At 49.0% G+C, this 21,874-nt stretch overlaps 1 protein-coding gene across 1 annotated transcript; it reads left to right on the top strand.

The window, feature by feature from the left end:
• Window positions 1–19,503: 19,503 nt before the first annotated feature.
• On the top strand, window positions 19,504–21,831 carry LOC125545446 (amino acid permease 6-like). The gene is made up of 6 exons (XM_048709383.2): window positions 19,504–19,693; window positions 19,844–20,077; window positions 20,153–20,246; window positions 20,371–20,722; window positions 20,869–21,093; window positions 21,195–21,831. Exons 1-6 carry the CDS (start codon window positions 19,612–19,614, stop codon window positions 21,621–21,623), a joined length of 1,416 nt encoding a protein of 471 aa, XP_048565340.1. The 5' UTR covers window positions 19,504–19,611; the 3' UTR covers window positions 21,624–21,831.
• The last annotated feature ends 43 nt before the right edge of the window (window positions 21,832–21,874 follow it).

The raw sequence follows: 21,874 nt of genomic DNA on the forward strand, positions 1-21,874 counted from the left end.
GAGGAAATCCTCGATCCATACCGCAGGATCTGTTGTGCCGTCATATGATTCGATATTTACGGGTTTGAAACCCTCTGGGATTTGGTGATCCATTACTTCGTCTGTGAAGCATAGGGGGTGTGCGGCGCCTCTGTACTGGGCTATATCGCGACGCAGCTTAAATGAGTCTTGCCCGCTATGTTCGGCCCGGCTGGACCTACTTTTACTGTATCCGGCGTGACGGTTATCGTCTCGCATAGTGGCGCGCCCTCGTGATCCATAGATCGATCTTGCATGTTTTGCTTTGTCCTCCAATGCGTCTCGTAGATCTGGCGTATTTCCCCATGCCTTGACATTTTTATTTGAGTGACGTCGGAGTAAGGGCTGAGCTTTTGACTGAAATGCCTCTCTATCACGGCCACGAGGTGGCCGGTCAGCCGCATCATATGCTGGAGATGTAGGTTTGAGTGCTTCCTCCTCCAGTCGGGGTAGCAACCTACGCTTTGGGTAACTCTTGGAGGGGCGTTCGAGTTTATATTCCTCGGCCGCAAGGACTTCAGTCCATCTATCAGCTAGCAAATCTTGATCAGCTTGAAGCTGCTATTGCTTTTTCTTAAGGCTATTTGTCGTGTCTATAAGCCGGCGCTTGAAGTGCTCTTGTTCGACGGGATCCTCAGGCACGACGAATTCGTCATCGTCGAGGCTTGCCTCGTCTTCGGAGGGAGGGATGTAATTATCATCCTTCGCCTCTCCATCTGCCGCTCTCTCTGGAGGGCTGGCTTCTCCATCCTCCTGCCCTAGATCTTGCTGGAGGGGATTGTTGTCGTCTTCGGCACTGTCCGGAGTGCTATTATCTCCTGTGTCGGGGTCATCGCTTTTGCTTTGGCGAGACTTAGAGCGGCGCCACTGACGCTGGTGCTTGGGTTGCTTCTTGGAGGGGTCATCCTCCGATGTCTCATTGCCATTGCCTTCTTTGGGTGTGTCCACCATGTATATATCATATGATGAGGTGGCTGTCCAGTGCCCGGTGGGCAGTGGTTCCTCTTCGCCTCCCGCATCGTCGTCCATGCCGTCGATGTCTTCGGAGTCGAAGTCGAGCATGTCGGTTAAGTCGTCGACAGTGGCTACTAAGTGGGTGGTGGGTGGGCGGCGAATTTCTTCATCATTCGCATCCCAATCCTGCTGGACATAGTTCGACCAGGATTCTCCTAACAAGGAGAGAGACCTTAATGAGTTCAGTATGTCGCCGAAGGGCGAGTGCTGAAAGATATTCACGGAGGTAAACTCCATGATCGGCGCCCAATCGGATTCGATAGGCACGGGCGCAGGCGGTTGGGGGTCCGTGGCCGGGGAGGAATCCAGTAGTTCAGCATCACGGCTCTTGTCGGTGTCAAAACCGGCGGATCTCGGGTAGGGGGTCCCGAACTGTGCATCTAGGCCGGATGGTAACAGGAGGCAGGGGACACGATGTTTTACCCAGGTTCGGGCCCTCTTGATGGAGGTAAAACCCTACGTCATGCTTGATTAATATTGATGATATGGGTAGTACAAGAGTAGATCTACCATTAGATCAGAGAGGCTAAACCCTAGAAGCTAGCCTATGGTATGATTGTATGTTATGGTTGTTGTCCTACGGACTAAAACCCTTCGGTTTGTATAGACACCGGAGAGGGTTAGGGTTACACAAGGTCAGTTACAAAGGAGGAGATATCCATATACGTATTGCCTAGCTTGCCTTCCATGCCAAGTAGAGTCCCATCCGGACACGAGACGAAGTCTTCAATCTTGTATCTTCATAGTCTAACAGTCCGGCCAATGGAGATAGTCCGGCTGTCCGGAGACCCCCTAATCCAGGACTCCCTCAGTAGACCCTGAACCAGGCTTCAATGACGATGAGTCCGGCGCGCAGTATTGTCTTCGGCATTGCAAGGCGGGTTCCTTCTCCGAATACATCACAGAAGAATTTGAATACGAGGATAGTGTCCGACCCTGCAAAATAAGTTCCACATTCCACCGTAGAGAGAATAATATTTTCGCAGATCTAATTTGCTGGCTCGTTTTGGCAGCATGACGTTATGTCATGGCCCGGTGATTATTCGAACTGTTTCTTTTAACCAGCCCCGCGCATAACGCGAGGCAGTTTTTCGACACGTCTTGTCAAAGCAGAGATCGTGTCCCCTTATTACGGAATTCTCATTAATGCGGTCGTGGGTAACCCAACCATGTCTAGGACTCCTAGATTATAGGCAAGTCCTAAACAGCTACGGAGAGGACGCTTGATATTCACCCTCTTTATAAAGGGACGAGGTTTTCGCTTTTTCTCTCTCGTGCTCAATCGAACCCTTCTCCCGCCTCGAGTTCTAACACCCAAAGCCCAGGTTAGGTGCTCCGGATCTTCAATCATGTCCGGATCCAGCCTTCAAGGCCGATGGATGCCCTCCTCCATTACGGAAGAGGATATTAAGAAGTTGAGGGAGGCCAGATACCTGACCGCCGAGGTTTCGCATTGGCTACCTGCTCGAGGGCAGATCGTCCCTACTCCCGAACCCAACGAGAATGTTGTGTTCATCTCCCACTTCCTTCGAGGTCTAGGCCTCACTCTGGATCCTTTCGTCAGAGGTTTGATGTTCTATTACGAGCTAGATTTCCATGATCTAGCTCCGGACTCCTTTCTCCACATCTCGACATCTATTTTCGTGTGTGAGGCCTTCCTTCCCGTTACCCCTCACTTCGGCCTGTGGCTCAAGACCTTTGAAGTAAAGCCGAAGATGATCGAGGGGCAGCATGCAGCGTGTGGAGGTGCATCAATAGGCAAGATGGCAGGAGCTCCATGGTCGAAAGGTTCCTTTCCAGAGGTGTCTGAATTATGGCAACGGGAGTGGTTTTACGTCACGGCTCCCAGAAGTGCCAAGTGGGCGGCTGCCCCCGCTTTCCGCTCGGGCCCCCCACCACAACTGATGTCATGGATTAGCAGAGGTCTGAGCTGGGGTCCAGCCAAGGACGTGCCTATACTGCAAAGCCGCATCCGAGGTCTCTTCGAGGGAGATTTTAATTTGGTTGTGGTAATACAAGTTATGCTGGTTCGTCAAGTCCAGCCTTGCAGACGCTGGACCCTTCGCTTGTGGGAGTTCAACCTAGAGGGACCGCGTGCCATTCAAAGTTTCCTCAGCCTGACGCACGAGGAGATGTACAAGTCATTCTTTGGACCTCAAGTAGAGTGTCCAGATATTACCGAGGACGTGGGCCTGAGCAGTAACCGCGCCGCCGAACAAGTAAGAAATCCTCTGGCCGAACACACTGTCTTTTATTCGTCACGAAGTTATTTCTGAGAGTTTGCTTTTTGACCAGGACTGGCTAACAAAGGCGAAGATGATTCGGTGTTTGGCCCCCCTCCTTGAGGGTTTGGAAAATCCGGTATTGGAAAAGATGCTCGAGGTCGCGCCTTGCCCGGAGCCCTCGAAGGAAGATACCGGGGGGGATAATACGGGCAGACGCGGGCCCCTATCACTGCCCGTTCCAACCGAGGGAATGCGCGTCTCCACGAAGGAGGACAACTGGGGGAGGAAAAGGACTGCTTCCGAGGATCCGGAAGCCGAAGCCTCCAAACGGGAGAAGAAGTCTCCCACGGAGGGTCCCGCCTCGGGGGGTGCTTTTGCCGCACAAAGTCTGCGGGGGGATCAGCCCTCCAACGAGTCGTAAGTGATCCAAAGTACTTTAATAGTAAAGGTATGCTATCTTTTTTCTGAGAAAATAACCACCGCATATATCTTGCAGTTCGGGCCTTCGCCCCTCTCAGATGAGCTCGTCTTCGGGGGATCTTCTTCCAGAGATGATGGAGAGCGAAATGCCCCCCCCGGACTCCTCCGCTCAAGGAGTGGGCGACCCCGAAGTGTCGTCACGGAGGGCCTCTCTAGATCCGGTGAGGCCAGAAGATAATCCCATAGACCCCCGAAGTCCCCAGCGTCCGGCTCCCGAAGAGAACAGACAAAAGAGCTCGGCACCATCTGGTGTGCGGTCGAACATTCTGAGGGAGTTGGTGGGGCGAGCGGCCATCTCAGAAGAACACCGTATGCTGATGGGTACGGTGATGGAGAGAATCTCGTCCGCCGAAAGCGGATTACATGAAGCCTTTATGAGTCTACTGACAGGCTTTGAGGTACGTGAGATAATATGTGATAGTACTGCACATGTTAGGTGTGCCCTGTGTAGATAGTAGCCCCTGAGACTCCGGTTGTCGTCGAGAACGGCGGCGAATAGAGGATCATAATCTCAGGCAATAACCAGACTGCCCCTATGTGCAGGTGGTGGAAGCTCCGGTGGCTAGCCGGACTAGTGAGTTTGCCAAATTAAAATGGCAACTGGATGCGGCAGACGCCGACATTGAGCTTGTTAACAAGAGGCTTGACGAGGCACAGGGTAAGTGTTATTATCTGGTGAACGCCACATAGTAAGAGCAGCATGATGCCAGTATCTTTAATATGTTGTGACTGCAGATGGAGCTGCCACCATGGAAACCTTGCGGGCAGAACTTGCCTGAGCCAAGGAACAAGCGAGGATTAGTAATGCCGCTGCTTTGAAGGCGGCCGAAGAGTTGAAAGCCGAGAAGGCCGCACATTGCGAGAGCCAAGAGAAGATGGCCATAGAATTAAAAGACACTGCCGACCGTTGTCGGGTCCTTGAAAAAGAAAACCGAGCGAAGGCAACGGACCTTGAGAAGGCCACAGCGGCGGACAAAGACACCCGTTCCGCTATGAGAGCGAAGAAGGAGGAGCTGCGGGAAGCCGGGGATATTGCGGCTGGGAAACCCTTTATGTTACGGAGGAAGTTCGGAGATCCATGGTATGCCCCTCTGGATCGGCTATGGAGTTCGGTAGATGCATATATGGATTTAGTGGCGAGCGCTGCCGATGCGGCCAAGTACTTCTAAGGTCAGACAGATCGTGAAGTGGACAAGATGTTCTGGTCGCAATTCCACGTTCCAGAGCGTCCGCCTTCATTGACTGACCAGTTAGCCGAATGAGCCGAACTGAATAGGTTGTCCGGACTCGCCATGAGGTCTGTTGTGGATCAGCTATGGCCGGAAAAGCCAAAGCCGAACAGCTATTTCAGCTTAGTGCAGCAGTTCCTTGGTGTGGTGCCGCGCATTAATGCGATGAAGAGGTCGGCGTGCATAGAAGGCTCGCGGATGGCCCTTGCCCATGTTAAAGCATACTGGGCGGAGATGGACGCTACCACTGTTGCGGCGCAGGGTTCGGCCATAGGCCGGGTGGCTGCCGAGCACTATTTCGGGGAGGTTCTCGAGGGTGCTCGTTTGATAGAGGCCCAGTGCTCGAAGAATATTATGCTTGAGTGATATGTATTCTCATTGTAAGCACAATGCTGTTATGAAGTTTTTATAAGGCTATGTTTATACTTTTGCCTGAAAGTAGTATGATGCCTCCTGTGCGGCCGTTTATGTATACATGTGTATAACCTGAAAGATTGCAGCCGTCAGCTTCAACCCCCACGCATATAAGGCGGAGGTGCTCGCAAAAAGCGCGTGTTCACACTTAACCCAACGTCTTGGTCCTATTAAGGAGGTGGTAGCGTAGCGAGCGAGGCAACCGGACTATAATGCTTTAACACTTTCACTTAGCCATAGGAGTTTGACGGTGGGGCTACTAGATAGCCCCTGGTGGCTCCGCACTCTCCCGATCGCGGGGTGCGTACATGCTTGGCCGGAAAACGGCCCTTCGTTAAGGCGGAGGAATTCTAACATTCCGATAGGTCATCGAGTGGTTGATCAGTCTCACGCTATATCATGACAGTCAATTTTCAGCTTTCTCTACTGCGGTGCTCGTCCGGATGAACCAGGGCACAATCGCAGTAGTTCTCCTGGTGCTACCTTAGCCGGTAAAGCGGAACGTAAGGCACCAAAACACAGGAGCCGGGCAAACCCAACATTTGACCAAAGACAATGATTCGGAGCTGATGCATATAAGGCCAAACTCGCGAAGCCGAACACTCCCTAAGGTATTCGGTCTTTATGGTATAAACCGGGCCTAAATAGTGCCCTTTGTAAGAAGCCCCTTGTGTCCAGGTACGTGCATTATTCTGACGTGGCCACATGCCAAGACGTCAGCATCCTTCTCAACTGTGCTGAGAATTCGGTGGATATGTATCAACAAGAGACAGTAAAAAAGGTTTACGCAGGGTCTTAATCTAAAAAGAATCCTTGGAGCGGGTCCCTACTGCACGTCTGCGCCTGTGTCTCTGTTGTGCCGTATCCTGGACGGATGTAGCACGATGATCATCTGTAAAAGAGAGGAACTTAGGTGAAAAAGTTGTCGTGCGAAAAGATAGTTTTTAAAGAAACCATATATAATTCAAGATGAGTAAAAATTGCGACTTGTCTGCGCGCTTTGAGCCCCTTCTATTTGTAATAGGGGTGTGACCATTGATCCGGTATAAATTACATATAGCGGCGCCGGACTCGATTAACCGTGTCCGAGGTCTTGACGACCTGTTAAATGCTTTAGTTGGTGAGGCCGTTTTTAGTGTGCGGCTCTCTCTTCGGCGCGCAAAGATCGCTTAATACTTCCATTTACTGTAATGATGCCACGTGGGCCAGGCATCTTGAGTGTGAGGGAAGTGTAGTGCGGTATTGCATTAAAGCGAGCTAAAGCTTCGCGTCCGAGTAGTGCTTGATAGCCACTTTGGAACGGAGCTATGTGGAAGGTTAAATGTTTGCTACGGAAGTTATCAGGGGAGCAGAATATAACTTTTAGTAGCAGGGAGCCCGTGCAATGAGCCCCTGGGCCTGGCGTTACTCCTTTAAAGGTAGTATTGCTATGGCAAATTTTTGTTGGGTCTATCCCCATTTCGCGAATTGTATCCTGATATATTATGTTTAGACTGCTGCCACCGTCCATCAGGACTCGTGTGAAGTGGTATCCGTCAATTATTGGGTCTAATACCAGGGCAGCCCATCCTTCACGCCGGATACTTGCTGAGTAATCACGATGGTCAAAAGTGATTGGTTGAGACGACCAGTGGCAGGACTCCGCGGTGATAGGCCCTTGGGCATATTTTTCTGGGAGTGCCATTTTGTTTCTTCCCTTGATCACATGTAACACGTTTACTGTTTTGACTTCTGGGGGAAATTTGTTTTGTTCTCCAGTGTCTTGCTTGAGAGGCTCACCCTCGTCTTCGCTTGGTGTATCCTCCCCCTTGTGTACGGCGTTGAGCTTGCCGGACTACTTGAAGACCCAACATTCTCTGTGGGTATGATTAGCAGGTTTACCAGGGGTGCTATGGATCTGACATATTTGGTCTAGAATTTTGTTTAGGCTGGACAGTTCGTCTCTGGCGCCTTTAGAGGGCGGCTTTTGCTGACCTGGCCGAGAGCTTTTGAATCCGGCGTTTACTGCCGTGCTCTTCGTGCTGTCTTCTTTATTCCGGCGTTTGTTATTGCTGTTGCGCCGTGATTTCCCATTTCCATCTCTAACTTCAGATGTACTGGGGTCGCTGGTGCTGCATCTGGCTAGCCAGCTAGGGGTGGGCAGAAAAACCGACGAACCAAACACCGAACCGAAACAGAGACCAAATAAACCGAATTTTCGGTTTTTTAAATTGATACAGACAATTTCGATTTTTAGTTCCAATAACCAAACAAAGTTTGGTCTGCTCGGTTGTTTTCTCGGTTAGCCGAACTAGTACCGAACTAGTATGAAGGAGTACTAAGCTAGCGTGGGATTTCTCGCAGTCTCTGTACGCGAACCACGTCCGGTTGTTTTCCCGTACCCAGCCCAACTAGCTACGCTACTGTCTACTGGACCTAGCTAGATAGCCCACTAGCCCAAATGAGATGGCTTTCATGGATTGTGGAATGACCACCTGCCTGAAGCTAGCGCGTGTGACTTAATCGATTGGGACACACTTCCTTTAGTCCCACCTCGCTTGGTCAATCAGGAAAGGTAGACAGGCTCAGCTATATAAGTGCGTGTCGCTGCTCGCCTGGGGATAGAGCGCATTTGCTCAATCAACGGGGCCTTCGGTATAAACCGGAAACCGCACCGAAATAATCGGTAACCAATTTTTCGGTTAGCTTTTTTTGTACTCATTTTCAGTTTCCGATTCTGTGAACCGAATATTGAAATAAACCGAATGGTAGAAACCGAATTTTCGGTTTATACCGAACGCCCACCCCTATAGCTAGTTGTCCTCACCCGCACAAAAGCGGGTCATGAGGCTTGTTAATGCTGCCATTGTTCTTGGCTTTTCTTGGCTGAGGTGTCTTGCAAGCCATTCGTCACGGACGCTATGCTTAAAAGCTGCCAAGGCTTCGGCATCCGAACAGTCGACAATTTGGTTCTTTTTAGTAAGAAACATGTTCCAAAGTTTTCGGGCTGACTCTCCGGGCTGTTGAGTTATATGACTCAAATCGTCCGCGTCTGGTGGTCGGACATAAGTCCCTTGAAAATTTGCCCGAAAAGCATTTTCGAGCTCTTCCCAGCTTCCAATGGAGTTTTCGGGGAGGCCTTTAAGCCAGTGACGAGCTGGCCCTTTGAGCTTGAGGGGTAAGTACTTGATGGCGTGGAGATTGTCTCCTCGAGCCATATGGATATGGAGGATATAGTCCTCAATCCAGACCTCAGGGTCAGTTGTTCCGTCGTATGCCTCTATGTTTACGGGTTTGAATCCCTCTGGAAATTCATGGTCCAGCACCTCATCGGTGAAACATAGGGGGTGTGCGGCACCCCTGTATCTGGGTGTACCGCGTTGTTCGGATGTTTGTTGTGTTACATTGTATGTTGGGGCGCGCTTGCGTGGTCCATAGATGGATCTGGTTGCGTCGTCCTTTTGGTGCGAGCCCTCGCGTGGATCGCGTATTGTCTTGTGAGTGGCATTGTTTGCCGTTCTATGTTGGCTGTGAGGTCGTCTATCCGGCCAGGTGGCTGTTTTGATTTTTGGTTGTGGGGGGTCTAAGGCCTCCTCATCGAATTCAGGTAGCAACTTCCGCTTTGGGTAGCTCTTGGTGGGGCGATTGTCGCCGTACTTCGCTGCTGTGTTGAGTACTTTACTCCATCTGATTTGGAGTGTGTCATGCGCAGCCTTGAGCCTTTGCTTCTGCTTTTTCAGACTCCTCGCGGTGGCAACAAACCTTTGACGGGCATTCTTCTGCTCCGGGTGCCTGTCCGGCGTTATATCGTCCGGACTATTATCTTGGACAAAATTGGTTTGTTCGGTTTGATTCCCCGTATTGCCATGGTCTGGCAGTGGTTCGCCCTGCTCTAACGCTGAGTCTGTATGATCGTTATTTCTGCCGAGGCGGGATTTGGGGCGGCGCTTGCGCCGCCGCTTTGACTGCTTCTCGAGGGAACAAGCCTTCGGTGCGTCCTTCCGTTCCTCATCGTCGTCTTCTTTTGGTGTGTCCACCATGTATACGTCATATGATGAAGTGGACGTCCAGCGCCCTGTGGGTGGTGGTTCCTCTTCGCCTCCTGCATCGTCGTCCATACCGTCGATGTCTTCGGAGTCGAAGTCAAGCATGTCGGTTGAGTCATCGACAGTGGCTATTAAGTGGGTGGTGGGTGGGCGTCGAATTTCTTCGTCGTCCGCATCCCAATCCTGTTGGCCATAATCCGGCCAGGGCTCTCCTGACAAAGAGAGAGACCTTAGTGAATTTAGAATGTCGCCGAAGGGCGAGTGCTGAAAGATATCCGCGGCGGTGAATTCCATGATCGGCGCCCAATCGGATTCGATTGGCAGAGTTGCGGATGGTTCGGAGTCCGGGAAAGAGTCCGGCACCTGGGAGTCACAGGCTGCGCAGAGGGTTAGGCAGGTGTTTGGCTCGATCGCCGTTGAGACTGCAGCCCTTGAGGCGGTGTCTAACCACCCGTCCTCGATTGCTGCAGTTGGCTCCGAACTAAGGGTCAGAGCTGATGCGGGCGTGGCCTCTGGGGTACTGTTCGGCGGCAGAGCTAGGTCATACCCATCGTAACAGTGCGGCGCGCCCGGCTGTGGCTCGAATCCGTCGAAGATCAGGTCTCCGCGGATGTCGGCTGTGTAGTTCAAACTTCCAAATCTGACCTGATGGCCAGGGGCGTAGCTTTCAATCTGCTCCAGATGGCCAAGCGAATTAGCCCGCAGTGCAAAGCCGCCGAATACGAAGATCTGTCCGGGGAGAAAAGTCTCACCCTGGACCGCATCGCTATTGATGATAGTAGGAGCCATCAAGCCTAACGGCGACGACGCAGAGGAACTCTCAATGAAAGCATCAATGTCGGTGTCAAAACCGACGGATCTTGGGTAGGGGGTCCCGAACTATGTGTCTATGCCGGATGGTAACAGGAGGCAGGGGACACGATGTTTTACCCAGGTTCGGGCCCTCTTGATGGAGGTAAAACCCTACGTCATGCTTGATTAATATTGATGATATGGGTAGTACAAGAGTAGATCTACCACGAGATCAGAGAGGCTAAACCCTAGAAGCTAGCCTATGGTATGATTGTATGTTATGGTTGTTGTCCTACAGACTAAAACCCTTCGGTTTGTATAGACACCGGAGAGGGTTAGGGTTACACAAGGTCGGTTACAAAGGAGGAGATATCCATATACGTATTGCCTAGCTTGCCTTCCATGCCAAGTAGAGTCCCATCCGGACACGAGACGAAGTCTTCAATCTTGTATCTTCATAGTCTAACAGTCCGTCCAATGGAGATAGTCCGGCTGTCCGGAGACCCCCTAATCCAGGACTCCCTCAGCTCTCATGAAGGGTAAGGTCGATACTCGGCTCGATCGCCGATGAGAGTGCGGCCTCCGTGGCGGGGTCTATCCACCCGCCCATGGAAGGCGCAGCTGGCTCCGAATTGAAGGTCGGAACGGTTGTCGGCGCAATCTCCTGGACACTGTCTGATGGCAGAGCTAAATCATGCTCATCATGGTCGTGTGGCGCACTAGGCAGGGGCTCGAATCCGTCGAAGATCAAGTCTCCGCGGATATCGGACGTGTAGTTTAAGCTTCCAAACCTGACCTGATGGCCAGGGGCGTAACTCTCGATCTCCTCCAGATGGCCAAGCGAGTTGGCCCGTAGTGCGAAGCCGCCGAATACAAAGATCTGTCCGGGGAGAAAAGTCTCACCCTGGACTGCATCGCTATCGATGATCGAAGGAGCCATCAAGCCTAACGGAGATGACACAGAGGAACTCTCAATGAAAGCACCAATGTCGGTGTCAAAACCGGCGGATCTCGGGTAGGGGGTCCCGAACTATGCGTCTAAGGCGGATGGTAACAGGAGGCAGGGGACACGATGTTTTACCCAGGTTCGGGCCCTCTTGATGGAGGTAAAACCCTACGTCCTGCTTGATTATTCTTGATAATATGAATAGTACAAGAGTTGATCTACCACGAGATCAGAGAGGCTAAACCCTAGAAGCTAGCCTATGGTATGATTGTATGTTGTCCTATGGACTAAAACCCTCCGGTTTATATAGACACCAGAGGGGGCTAGGGTTACACAAGGTCGGTTACAAAAGGAGGAGATATACATATCCGTATTGCCTAGATTGCCTTCCACACCAAGTAGAGTCCCATCTAGACACGGGACGAAGTCTTCAATCTTGTATCTTCATAGTCCAATAGTCCGGCCAAAGGATACAGTCCGGCTGTCCGGAGACCCCCTAATCTAGGACTCCCTTAGGGATACTACTCAGGTCTCCAGTAGGTCCCATCAGCATTGAGTTTCCTCTCAAAGGCAATACCCTCTTTCCTAGGGTTCCTGTTGAGGGTCTACTTTTTAAGCACGTCACAAAGAGCCTGATGCCCTTTGAGGCTTTTGTACATGCCTGTCATATACAATTCCTTCAGCCCTGCATCATTAGTGATACTAGCAATGTCCTTAGATGAGGAATTAGTGATAGCAGAGGCAGTTGAAGAATTTGCAGCAATGGAAGTATTTGAGCATTCAGGTGAAGAATTAGCAGTTTCACGTTCAATGCACTTCAAACATGGAGGAACAAATTCATCCTGAGTAGCGCTGATTTGTTGAGTAAGTAATGAATCACGCTCCTTCTGAAGATCTTCATAACTCACTCTTAACTGCTCAAGATCTTGCTTTCTTTGAAGAAATTCATAAGAAAGCTTCTCATGATCAGATAAGAGAGTGTTATGATGACCTTAAAGATTGTCAAACTTGGACTGAAGTCCTTGAAGACTTTCAGCCAGGGCTTTAGAACGATCAATTTCTTCACCCAACATATCGTCTCTCTCATTCAGCATGTTTTGAACTTTTTCCAAAGCTCTTTGTTGTTTAGTGGCAAGGGAAGCAAGTTTGACATAACTGCGCCAACTTCATCACCAGATTCATCATCACTAGACTCAGATAAGTAGCATTCAGTTACCTTGGCACCTTTTGCCATAAGACATGGTGCAGAGGACGATGATTCTGGATTGAAAGTCATAGCCTTGCGTGATTCCATGAATTCTTCGAACCAGGGTTCATGGTGAGATCGATGACCTTCATAGACCTCAGAGAGTCGGTCCCAGATGAGTTTCGCATGGCTGAGATGCATAATGTTCTTGAACTGGTTTTGTGAAAAGCTGGAGCAGATGATGTCCTTCGCCATGAGGTTGAGTAGTGTGTACTTGCGAATATCATTAGCCTCCGCCATCTTGCATAGGTCAGTAAGACCAATTTCGGTGACAGTCCAGAGTTCGCTGTTCATCGCCATGAGGCGCTTCTTCATCATGGCCTTCCACTTGGGATAATCATGGCCTTCCACTTGGGATAATCATGACCGTCAAAGATGGGGCATGTCACAGTCTTCATTCCCGTGGTCGACATAACTAAAACTCCAGGCGGTTAAACCAAAATAATACAGAACAAGGGAGCACCTTGCTCTGATACCAATTGAAAGTGCGTTATATCGACTAGAGGGGGGTGAATAGGCAATTTTTATGAATTCTTCACTGAGGAATTTCAGGGTGAGGAAATTCCTAAGTGAAGAACTACTTGCAGCGGAATAAGTACTCAAAAGTAAACATAACAGAACATGAGCATGGTCTTCATGATGAAATGAAAACAAGCACAGAGTACAGAAAGCATAAACACAGGATAACACAGAATGAAGACAAACAGATTGAAGAAATTGAGCTGAGGAAATAGAGAAAGTCTTCAGTCAAAGTCTTCAAACATATATGAACAAGCACACAATATGGACATGAGGAAATGGAAGGGTTGAGGAAATGGAACCAATTAGCTCGGTGAAGACAATGATTTGGTAGACCAGTTCCAACTGCTGTGACAGTTGTATGTCTGGTTAGGGCGGCTAGGTATTTAAACCTGAGGACACACAGTCCCGAACACACAGTCCCGAACACCCAGCTCACGACACTTAGTCCTCACCGTATTCCCCTTGAGCTAAGGTCACACAGACCTCGCCCAATCACTCATGGTAAGTCTTCAGGTGACTTCCAAACCTTCACAGACTCGGTCACTCGGTGATCCACAATTTCCTCTTGGATGCTCTAGACCATGACGCCTAACCGTCTGGAAGATGCACAGTCTTCAAAGGTAACAAGCGTCGGATCTACGCAGGATTAATCTCTTTAGTGATCCTCAATCACTTTGGGTTTGTAGGTGTTTGCGTTTGGGTTTTCCTCACTTGATGATTTTCACTCAAAGTCCTCGGAGGATGGGATGCTCTCAAATGACAAGTGTCAGTTTCTCTCGGAGAAGCCAACCAGCTAGTGGTTCTAGGGGGCGGCTATTTATAGCCTAGGGAGCAGCCCGACATGATAAGACTTAAATGTCCTTCAATGATATGACGTTAGGTGGGTAGATATTTTGGGACAGCTGGCACATAGCACAGCAATGGTCGGAATTTTGAGTATCAAATTCCTCAGGGCTATCATGATCCTCACTGTGTAGGCAATCCGCACTGGTGAAATTCCTAACTCCTCAGTCATAACAAATTCCTCAGAGACCAGAAGAACTTCGTCTCTGTCGCTGAAGAAATTGACTGAGCTGTATGAGATTTCCAATGGCTTCACTCAAAGGGATTGGTAGATGTAGGATTTGAGTTGAGCATCACTTGGAAATTTTTCCTTAGTATTTCCTCGACCCCCTTTAACAGTACGGTGTTTCCTATAACTCAAGAAAGAGAAAATGAAACTACGAAAACAAGGTCTTCATGCTTCATGTTCCTCGAATGAATACCAAGTCTTCAGGATCACACCAATTTCTTCACTTTCAAAGTCTTCAGAAAGTCTTCAGAAATCCAAAGTCTTCAGTCGAAGAACTTCATTTTTAGGGGTCGACTTTTTCTGTAAATATCAAACTCCTCATATACTTATAGACCTGTCTACACTTACAAACGCATCAGTCCCTTAACCTATAAGTCTTCAATACACCAAAATCACTAAGGGGCACTAGATGCACTTACACTTAGTAGTAGCGAGGGTTATAAACCCGCGCTACTACTATCAACTTAGTAGTAGCGGAGGGTATAAACCCACGCTAGTACTATCAACTTATTAGTAGCGGAGGGTATAAACCCGCACTACTAGTAGCAGTAGCGAGGGGTATAAATTTGTGCTACTAGTAAGCGTCTACCTAAACTTTTCCCTAGTAGTGTCACGCAGTCGCCCCTGATACGTCTCCAACGTATTTATAATTTTTTACTGTTCCATGCTATTATATTATCTATCTTAGATGTTTTATATGCATTTATATGCTATTTTATATGATTTTTGGGACTAGCCTATTAACCTAGAGCCCGGTGTCAGTTTTTGTTTTTCCTTGTTTTTGAGTTTTATAGAAAAGGAATATGAAACAGAGTCCAAATGACCTAAAAATTTACGGTGATTTTTTATGGACCAGAAGAAGCCCCCGAAGCAAAAGAGTTGGACCAGAAGAGTCCCGAGCCAACCACAAGGACGGAAGGCGCACCCTACCCACCGGGAGGGTGCTCCATCCTTGTCGTTGACTCGTGGACCCCCCTGACATGAAACCGACGCCAAAAATTCCTATAAATACAGAAACCCCCGAAAAGAAACCTAGATCGGGAGTTCCGTCGCCGCAAGCCTCTGTAGACACTAAAAAACAATTGGGAGCCCATTCCGGCACCCTGTCGGAGGGGGAAACCATCACCGGTGGCCATCTTCATCATCCCGGCGCTCTCCATGACGAGGAGGGAGTAGTTCACCCTCGGGGCTGAGGGTATATACCAGTAGCTATGTGTTTGATCTCTCTCTCTCTCGTGTTCTTGATTTGGCACGATCTTGATGTACCGCGAGCTTTGCTATTATAGTTGGATCTTATGATGTTTCTCCCCCTCTACCCTCTTGTAATGGATTGAGTTTTCCCTTTGAAGTTATCTTATCGGATTTAGTCTTTAAGGATTTGAGAACACTTGATGTATGTCTTGCATGTGTTTATCTATGGTGACAATGGGATATTCACGTGATCTACTTGATGTATGTTTTGGTGATCAACTTGCGGGTTCTATGACCTTGTGAACTTATGCATAGGGGTTGGCACACGTTTTCGTCTTGACTCTCCGGTAGAAACTTTGGGGCACTCTTTGAAGTTCTTTATGCTGGTTTGAATAGATGAATCTGAGATTGTGTGATGCATATCGTATAATCAACCCGCGGATACTTGTGGTGACATTGGAGTATCTATGTGACATTAGGGTTTTGGTTGATGTGTGTCTTAAGGTGTTATTTTAGTATGAACTCTAGGGTTGTTTGTGACACTTATAGGAATAGCCCAATAGATCGATCAGAAAGAATAACTTTGAGGTGGTTTCGTACCCTACAATAATCTCTTCGTTTATTATCCGCTATTAGTGACTTTGGAGTGACTCTTTGTTGCACGTTGAGGGGTTGTTATATTATCTAATTATTTTGTCATTGTTGAGAGAACTTGCACTAGTGAACGTATGAACCCTAGGCCTTGTTTTCAAGCATTGCAATACCGTTTTCGCTCACTTTTGTTACTGGTTACCTTGCTGTTTTTATATTTTCAGATTACAAAAACCTATATCTACCATCCATACTACACTTGTATCACCATCTCTTCGCCGAACTAGTGTACCTATACAATTTACCATTGTATTGGGTGTGTTGGGGACACAAGAGACTCTTTGTTATTTGGTTGCAGGGTTGTTTGAGAGAGACCATCTTCATCCTATGCCTCCCACGGATTGATAAACCTTAGGTCATCCACTTGAGGGAAACTACTGCCCTACAAAACTCTACGCTTGAATCCCAACACGAGTCTACAAGAAGAGGGTTGCATAGTAGACATCACCCCCCTCCACCTCTGGCACCCGGAGATGAGCCAGATTCGGACAAGACAACGAGCAAGTCCGACATGCTTGAGGAAATTCCTACAAGGTAAAATTGCTCAATTGAATGACGAGTGATATGATGCTAAGTGCTATGATGTTCCTTTGTTATTGTAGTGGGTAATTGAATGAAGACGTGGACGATTTCATGTCACAATTGGTACAAGCCACACTCAGCCGCGATGGCATTGCCATGCACATGCCCTATGGCCAAGAAATGAGAAGGAATGTTGAATTAGAGGTGGAGGAGGAGGTTGAGGAGGTCGAGGATCTGGAACCAAACAATGAGAATGAGGCCTATGAGGTCGTGCAACTACAAACCCGAGGAAGATGAAGCTTTGTGAGACACTTGGATGATCTCTCTCTCCCTCTCTCTCTCTTGATGCCACAATCGGGACCAATCAAACAAAGGAAATTTTTTGCTCAAGGATCGAGGAATACTATGGTGGCCATGTGTTTGTTCCCTCCAACTACAAAATCATTTCTTTCACTCATCTTTGGAGTGTGATTCAAGACCAATGCAATTCATGGCCCAGATGTGTTGATCAAGTCAACCTAGCACCACAGAGTGGAGTGCCCATCAATGAGTATGAGGTAATCATTCAATATCTTTACAAGCAAAGGAGCAAGAGAGGCGGCAACAAAGGCTTCTCTTTACATCATTGCTACATGGTTTTTTTGAAAATGATAAGTTGGCAAGGAGAAACTATTAAACAACACTAAAGAGGCAAATGCTTAACATTGTTGTTGATGAGGATGACTTGATAGAGAACCTATCCACTCCTCAAACCCGTTCGTATGGACAAAAAATTCCAAGGCAGCCAAGACGCATAGCGGTGTTGGAGCATACAAGGAAGAACGTATTCCGATGATGGAGGTGAAGAGAGCACAGGAGGGTGACCGGAAGGAGGAGAATTTGACTCGTTTATATGAGATAAAGATGATGGAGGAGAAGAGGTGGGAGGCAAATGTGCTTGATCGAGGAGAGAAAGATGAGAGTGGAAGAAAAAAAAACTTGAAATTGAGGTGTGAAGGCTTGCAATGGAGGCTGGGAACAAAACAATAAGAGGATAGCCAAGGAGTGTGCTATAATGGTGATGGATCCTAGGAAGATGGACGATAGGGCAAGACAATATTGGGAGTTATTAACTCATGGGGACATCTTGGTTATGTCATTCGGTGGTGGTGGCAACAATGGTTGTGGCGGAGGCAATGGTGATGGTGGCAACAATGATGGTGACGACGTATGGTGGTGCTGGCGACGACGACACGAGTGCGTTGGCCACTTGTGAACTATGATGGCTTTTGATCCACCATGTGGTTGGTGGTTTTTTGAATGAACTTGCTCATTTGGTGCCTCGAAGCATTGGATAATATAAAATCCACTATTTGATGTCCAATAACATTTTTTGGTGCCATATTATAACCGCGGTTGGAGATGCTCTAATAAATCCAGGAGAAAAGATTAAATAATGACCAATGTTTACTCTTCGTAAAGAGAAGTATATAATGACCAATGTAGTTAATGCACTGGTTTAACCACTCGAAGCATTGGGTCTGGACTATGCCCAATCATGGAGTCCGCCGCCGCCAAACGTTTCACCAAATCCCGCACAAATTTGGATTATTTTTTGAGTAGTTTTTAAGGCTCTAATAACTAGATCTACCATTTTCCTTTGATATTATTAAGAATAAAACATGCACAAAACTTTCGTCAAGAAACACTTAACACCCAATATATTTCCCGATCACCCAACCTCCTAAAGTACCCAAACTAGTGCAAGCAACCCCTTGACTCGGCCTCGAGGATGGTTTGCCACACAAAACTGATAGACGCTTACTCCATTCTTTTCGCTTCTCCTTCCCCACGAGGCACGAGCATCTCTCCCTCCCCAAGTAGATTTTCTCCTCTTGTGTTACTATGTTGTCATCCTCCCACACCGCTCTTTCTCCTTTGACCAGTCATCTTCTTTCCCACCCTAGATGGATGGTAATGAAGCTCATGACATGGACGAGGACCCCATGGTGGAGCTTGCGTTTGCGCCACCTAGCTCTAAGGAAGATGTTGGGGCTGCATGGAATGGATATGTGGCCACCTGATCTAGTTTTGGCGAGGCTCCATCAAGCCATAGTCATGGTCCGCGTGCCCGTATGGATAAAGTTGGTGCCTACGTTGATGTGTGAGTTGTAGTGGATTTTGGGATCTTTGATGCTGTGTAAATTTTTCTCTCACGTTGCATGTGCACATGTTGTTTGTTGGGTACAAATTGTCTTTATGTCGATGATTCTAGACATGTCACAAGTAATTGAATTTATGTTACAGATGTGAATGTACATCATTGGTTCCTTTGTTCTGCATGTTGTTTGCGTTGCTTCTGTATGTTGCATGCACATTTTTTAGTTTAATGAATGTGATTTGTTTGCATACTCGGAGTACTTGAGTAATCTTGTACGGATCGCAATGGGAAGTGTTGCAACGACGTTTTATACACACGCAAAACGTGTCGCATGCGGAGACTTATGTTGCATGGATCGGGTGTTGCAGGATCATAACTTAACTCGGGCAGCTGCGGAGGCGGCTGAGTAGGAAAAATTATCACCCTGACCGATGCGTATAGATATAAAATACACCAAAAAACCTTGATGAAGATACAATCATCAGGGTGGATTCTGCAATTTGGTACTTTTGCTTTCATGAGCAATTAATGACCAATGTAGTTTTTTTTAATACAGTACAATCACAGTCGCTCACATACACAAGCATACATTCACCCCTATAATCGTATGCACGCACACCATACTGCTATGAGCACCTTCGAGAGATTGAGCCGACCTAGCATCTTAAGATTTTACAAAGTCAGCATCGACAGCTCACGGTCAAGGGGAATGTCTCCTCCCACTGATGAACATCGCCGGAAGCATAAAATAATTTCAAAAATAATGCGAGCACCAATGTCAAATCTAAGACTTAACCTCTGGTGGACCGAGAATACCAGTATCCATCCAAATATAGATTGGTTCAACGACCAATGTAGTTAACGCAGTGATTTAATGAGTCGGGGCATTGGATCCGAACCCTGCCCAATGGAGTCCGACGGCGCCGAACCTGGAATGCCGGTGTTGTACAGGTCAGAGTGCCGGCCCTATCATCAGAGCTCCCGTTTAAAGCCCAGCCCCAGCTCTGCTCCGAGTCCTATAAATACGTACCGACCAAACCCCCGTCCTGGTGCTTCATTGCCTTGCCGCACCCGTCCCTCTGACTCCCACACCCCCACGCCACGCCACGCCACGCGGCGAGAAGATGGACAAGCACGCCGCCGCCGACGCCGCCGCCGCCGCAGCAGCAGCAGAGGACGTCGAGACGGGCGAGCACGAGCGCAAAGGTGCGCCGCCCCTCCTCTCGATTTCCTTTTGCCTGGTTTATAGGGGCGTTTGTGTAACGGCTTTAGCGTGCACGATTATTCCTCCTGGGGGTTTGGATTGATCGGCCCCGGCGGCGGCGGCGGCGGTCTTTGTTTGTTCGTTCGTTGCAGGGACGGTATGGACGGCGACGGCGCACATTGTGACGGCGGTGATCGGCTCCGGCGTGCTGGCGCTGGCGTGGAGCGTGGCGCAGCTGGGGTGGGTGGCCGGGCCGCTCGCGCTGGTGGGCTTCGCGTGCGTCACCTACTACACCTCCACGCTGCTCGCCAACGCCTACCGCGCGCCCGACCCCGTCACCGGCGCCCGGAACCACACCTACACCGACGCCGTCCGATCCTACCTCAGTACGTGTCCCCCTCTGTTCCTCCACACGCAAAACAGCAAGGATTCTGAACCCAATGCCTGAAACTTTTCCCCAGGTCCCAGAGAGGTGTTCATGTGCGGGATCGCCCAGTACGGCAACCTGTGGGGCACCATGGTCGGCTACACCATCACCGCCACCATCAGCATGGTGTGAGTATCATCAAACCAACAACCAAAATTCAGTCCACCTCCTCATCACGAATCAAACTACCAAAGTACGTGACAAGTTATCATTCAGGGACATGCTGAATCCTGTTTTTTTCTCTGTTTCTAGTGCGATCAGGAGGTCGGACTGCGTGCACGAGAACGGCCAGGGCGCGCGCTGCGACGCGCCGGGCACCGTGCTCATGCTCGCCTTCACCGTGGTCCAGGTGGTGCTGTCCCAGTTCCCCGGCCTGGAGCACATCACGTGGCTGTCGGTCGTCGCGGCGGTCATGTCGTTCGCCTACTCCTTCATCGGGCTCGCGCTCTCGGTGACGGAGTGGGCGTCGCACGGCCTCCGGCCCGACGGGAGGATCGCAGGCGCCACCGCGGCGTCGTCCAGCAAGAAGACGTGGGACGTGCTCCTTGCCCTTGGGAACATTGCCTTTGCCTACACTTTCGCAGAAGTGCTCATTGAGATCCAGGTAAGCATGGATGATGATGATTCAGATACTCAAACTCCAGAAATTACATGTTTGATCAGAATTCAGATACACATGTTTTTGTTTCAGAACATTACTCCAGGTGGCAATGTTTTTTGTCAGTAACTTCTTACCTGTTTTGCTTGCAGGATACACTGAAGTCCCCACCATCTGAGCACAAGACCATGAAGAAGGCAGCAATGTATGGAATCGGAGCCACCACCATATTCTACATCTCCGTTGGCTGCGCCGGATATGCCGCATTTGGTTCAGATGCTCCCGGCAACATCCTTACGGCCCCCGGATTAGGGCCATTCTGGCTCGTCGACATCGCCAACATGTGCCTCATCCTCCACCTTATTGGGGCATATCAGGTCAGTGCATCTCAATCAGAAATTGAGAATTTGCATATTCCATAATATTGACAAGCTGAACTGTTCAACAACTTGGAACTAAAATGCTTTCCTCAATGCAGGTCTATGCACAGCCCATATTCGCTACAGCAGAGAGGTGGATTGTCTCCAGGTGGCCAGACACCAAGTTCATCAGCAGCGCATACACCGTCAGCATCCCGCTCATGCAGCGAGGCTCGGTGACCGTCGCGCCCTACAAGCTCGTCCTACGGACGGTCATAGTTATTGCAACAACTGTGGTGGCAATGATGATACCGTTCTTCAACGCGGTGCTAGGGCTCCTCGGCGCGTTCAGCTTCTGGCCGCTAACCGTGTACTTCCCCATAAGCATGCACATTGCCCAGGGGAAGATCACCAAGGGGACCAAGTGGTATCTCCTGCAAGGTTTGAGCATGGTCTGCCTGATGATCTCAGTGGCAGTGGGGATAGGCTCTGTGAGCGACATCGTGGATAGCCTGAAGGTCTCCACCCCTTTCAAAACTGTCAGCTAGAGGATGTACAAGACTTGTAGAATAGCGGTTGAATCTGTAGGCTGAGTCTCTGTACTGTATCGTATCATTTTTCTCTGATGTCCACGTATCGGGATGTGATATCCGATCAGTTCCGCAAAGATTTGGAGCTAACAGCTTAGCTGGATCGGTTGTAATGACCCATTGGCTTGTTTCTACTACCTCTAAATAAACTTGCAAGAATGACTAACATGTGAAATAGGAAGTACTGTGTTAAAGACAAGCTCCTCTTT

The sequence above is a fragment of the Triticum urartu genome, chromosome 3A (genome assembly GCF_056163025.1).
Source record: "Triticum urartu cultivar PI428250 chromosome 3A, HENAU_Tu73, whole genome shotgun sequence".
NCBI classification, from domain to species: Eukaryota; Viridiplantae; Streptophyta; class Magnoliopsida; order Poales; family Poaceae; genus Triticum; species Triticum urartu.

What these genes read in the sequence shown, in the direction of transcription:
- LOC125545446 (XM_048709383.2), top strand. Translation starts at nt 19,612, where the DNA reads ATGGACAAGCACGCCGCCGCCGACGCCGCCGCCGCCGCAGCAGCAGCA. An exon ending in CGCCGTCCGATCCTACCTCA is followed by an intron (nt 20,078 to 20,152) that starts GTACGTGTCCCC and finishes ACTTTTCCCCAG; the next exon opens with GTCCCAGAGAGGTGTTCATG. An exon ending in ACCGCCACCATCAGCATGGT is followed by an intron (nt 20,247 to 20,370) that starts GTGAGTATCATC and finishes CTCTGTTTCTAG; the next exon opens with TGCGATCAGGAGGTCGGACT.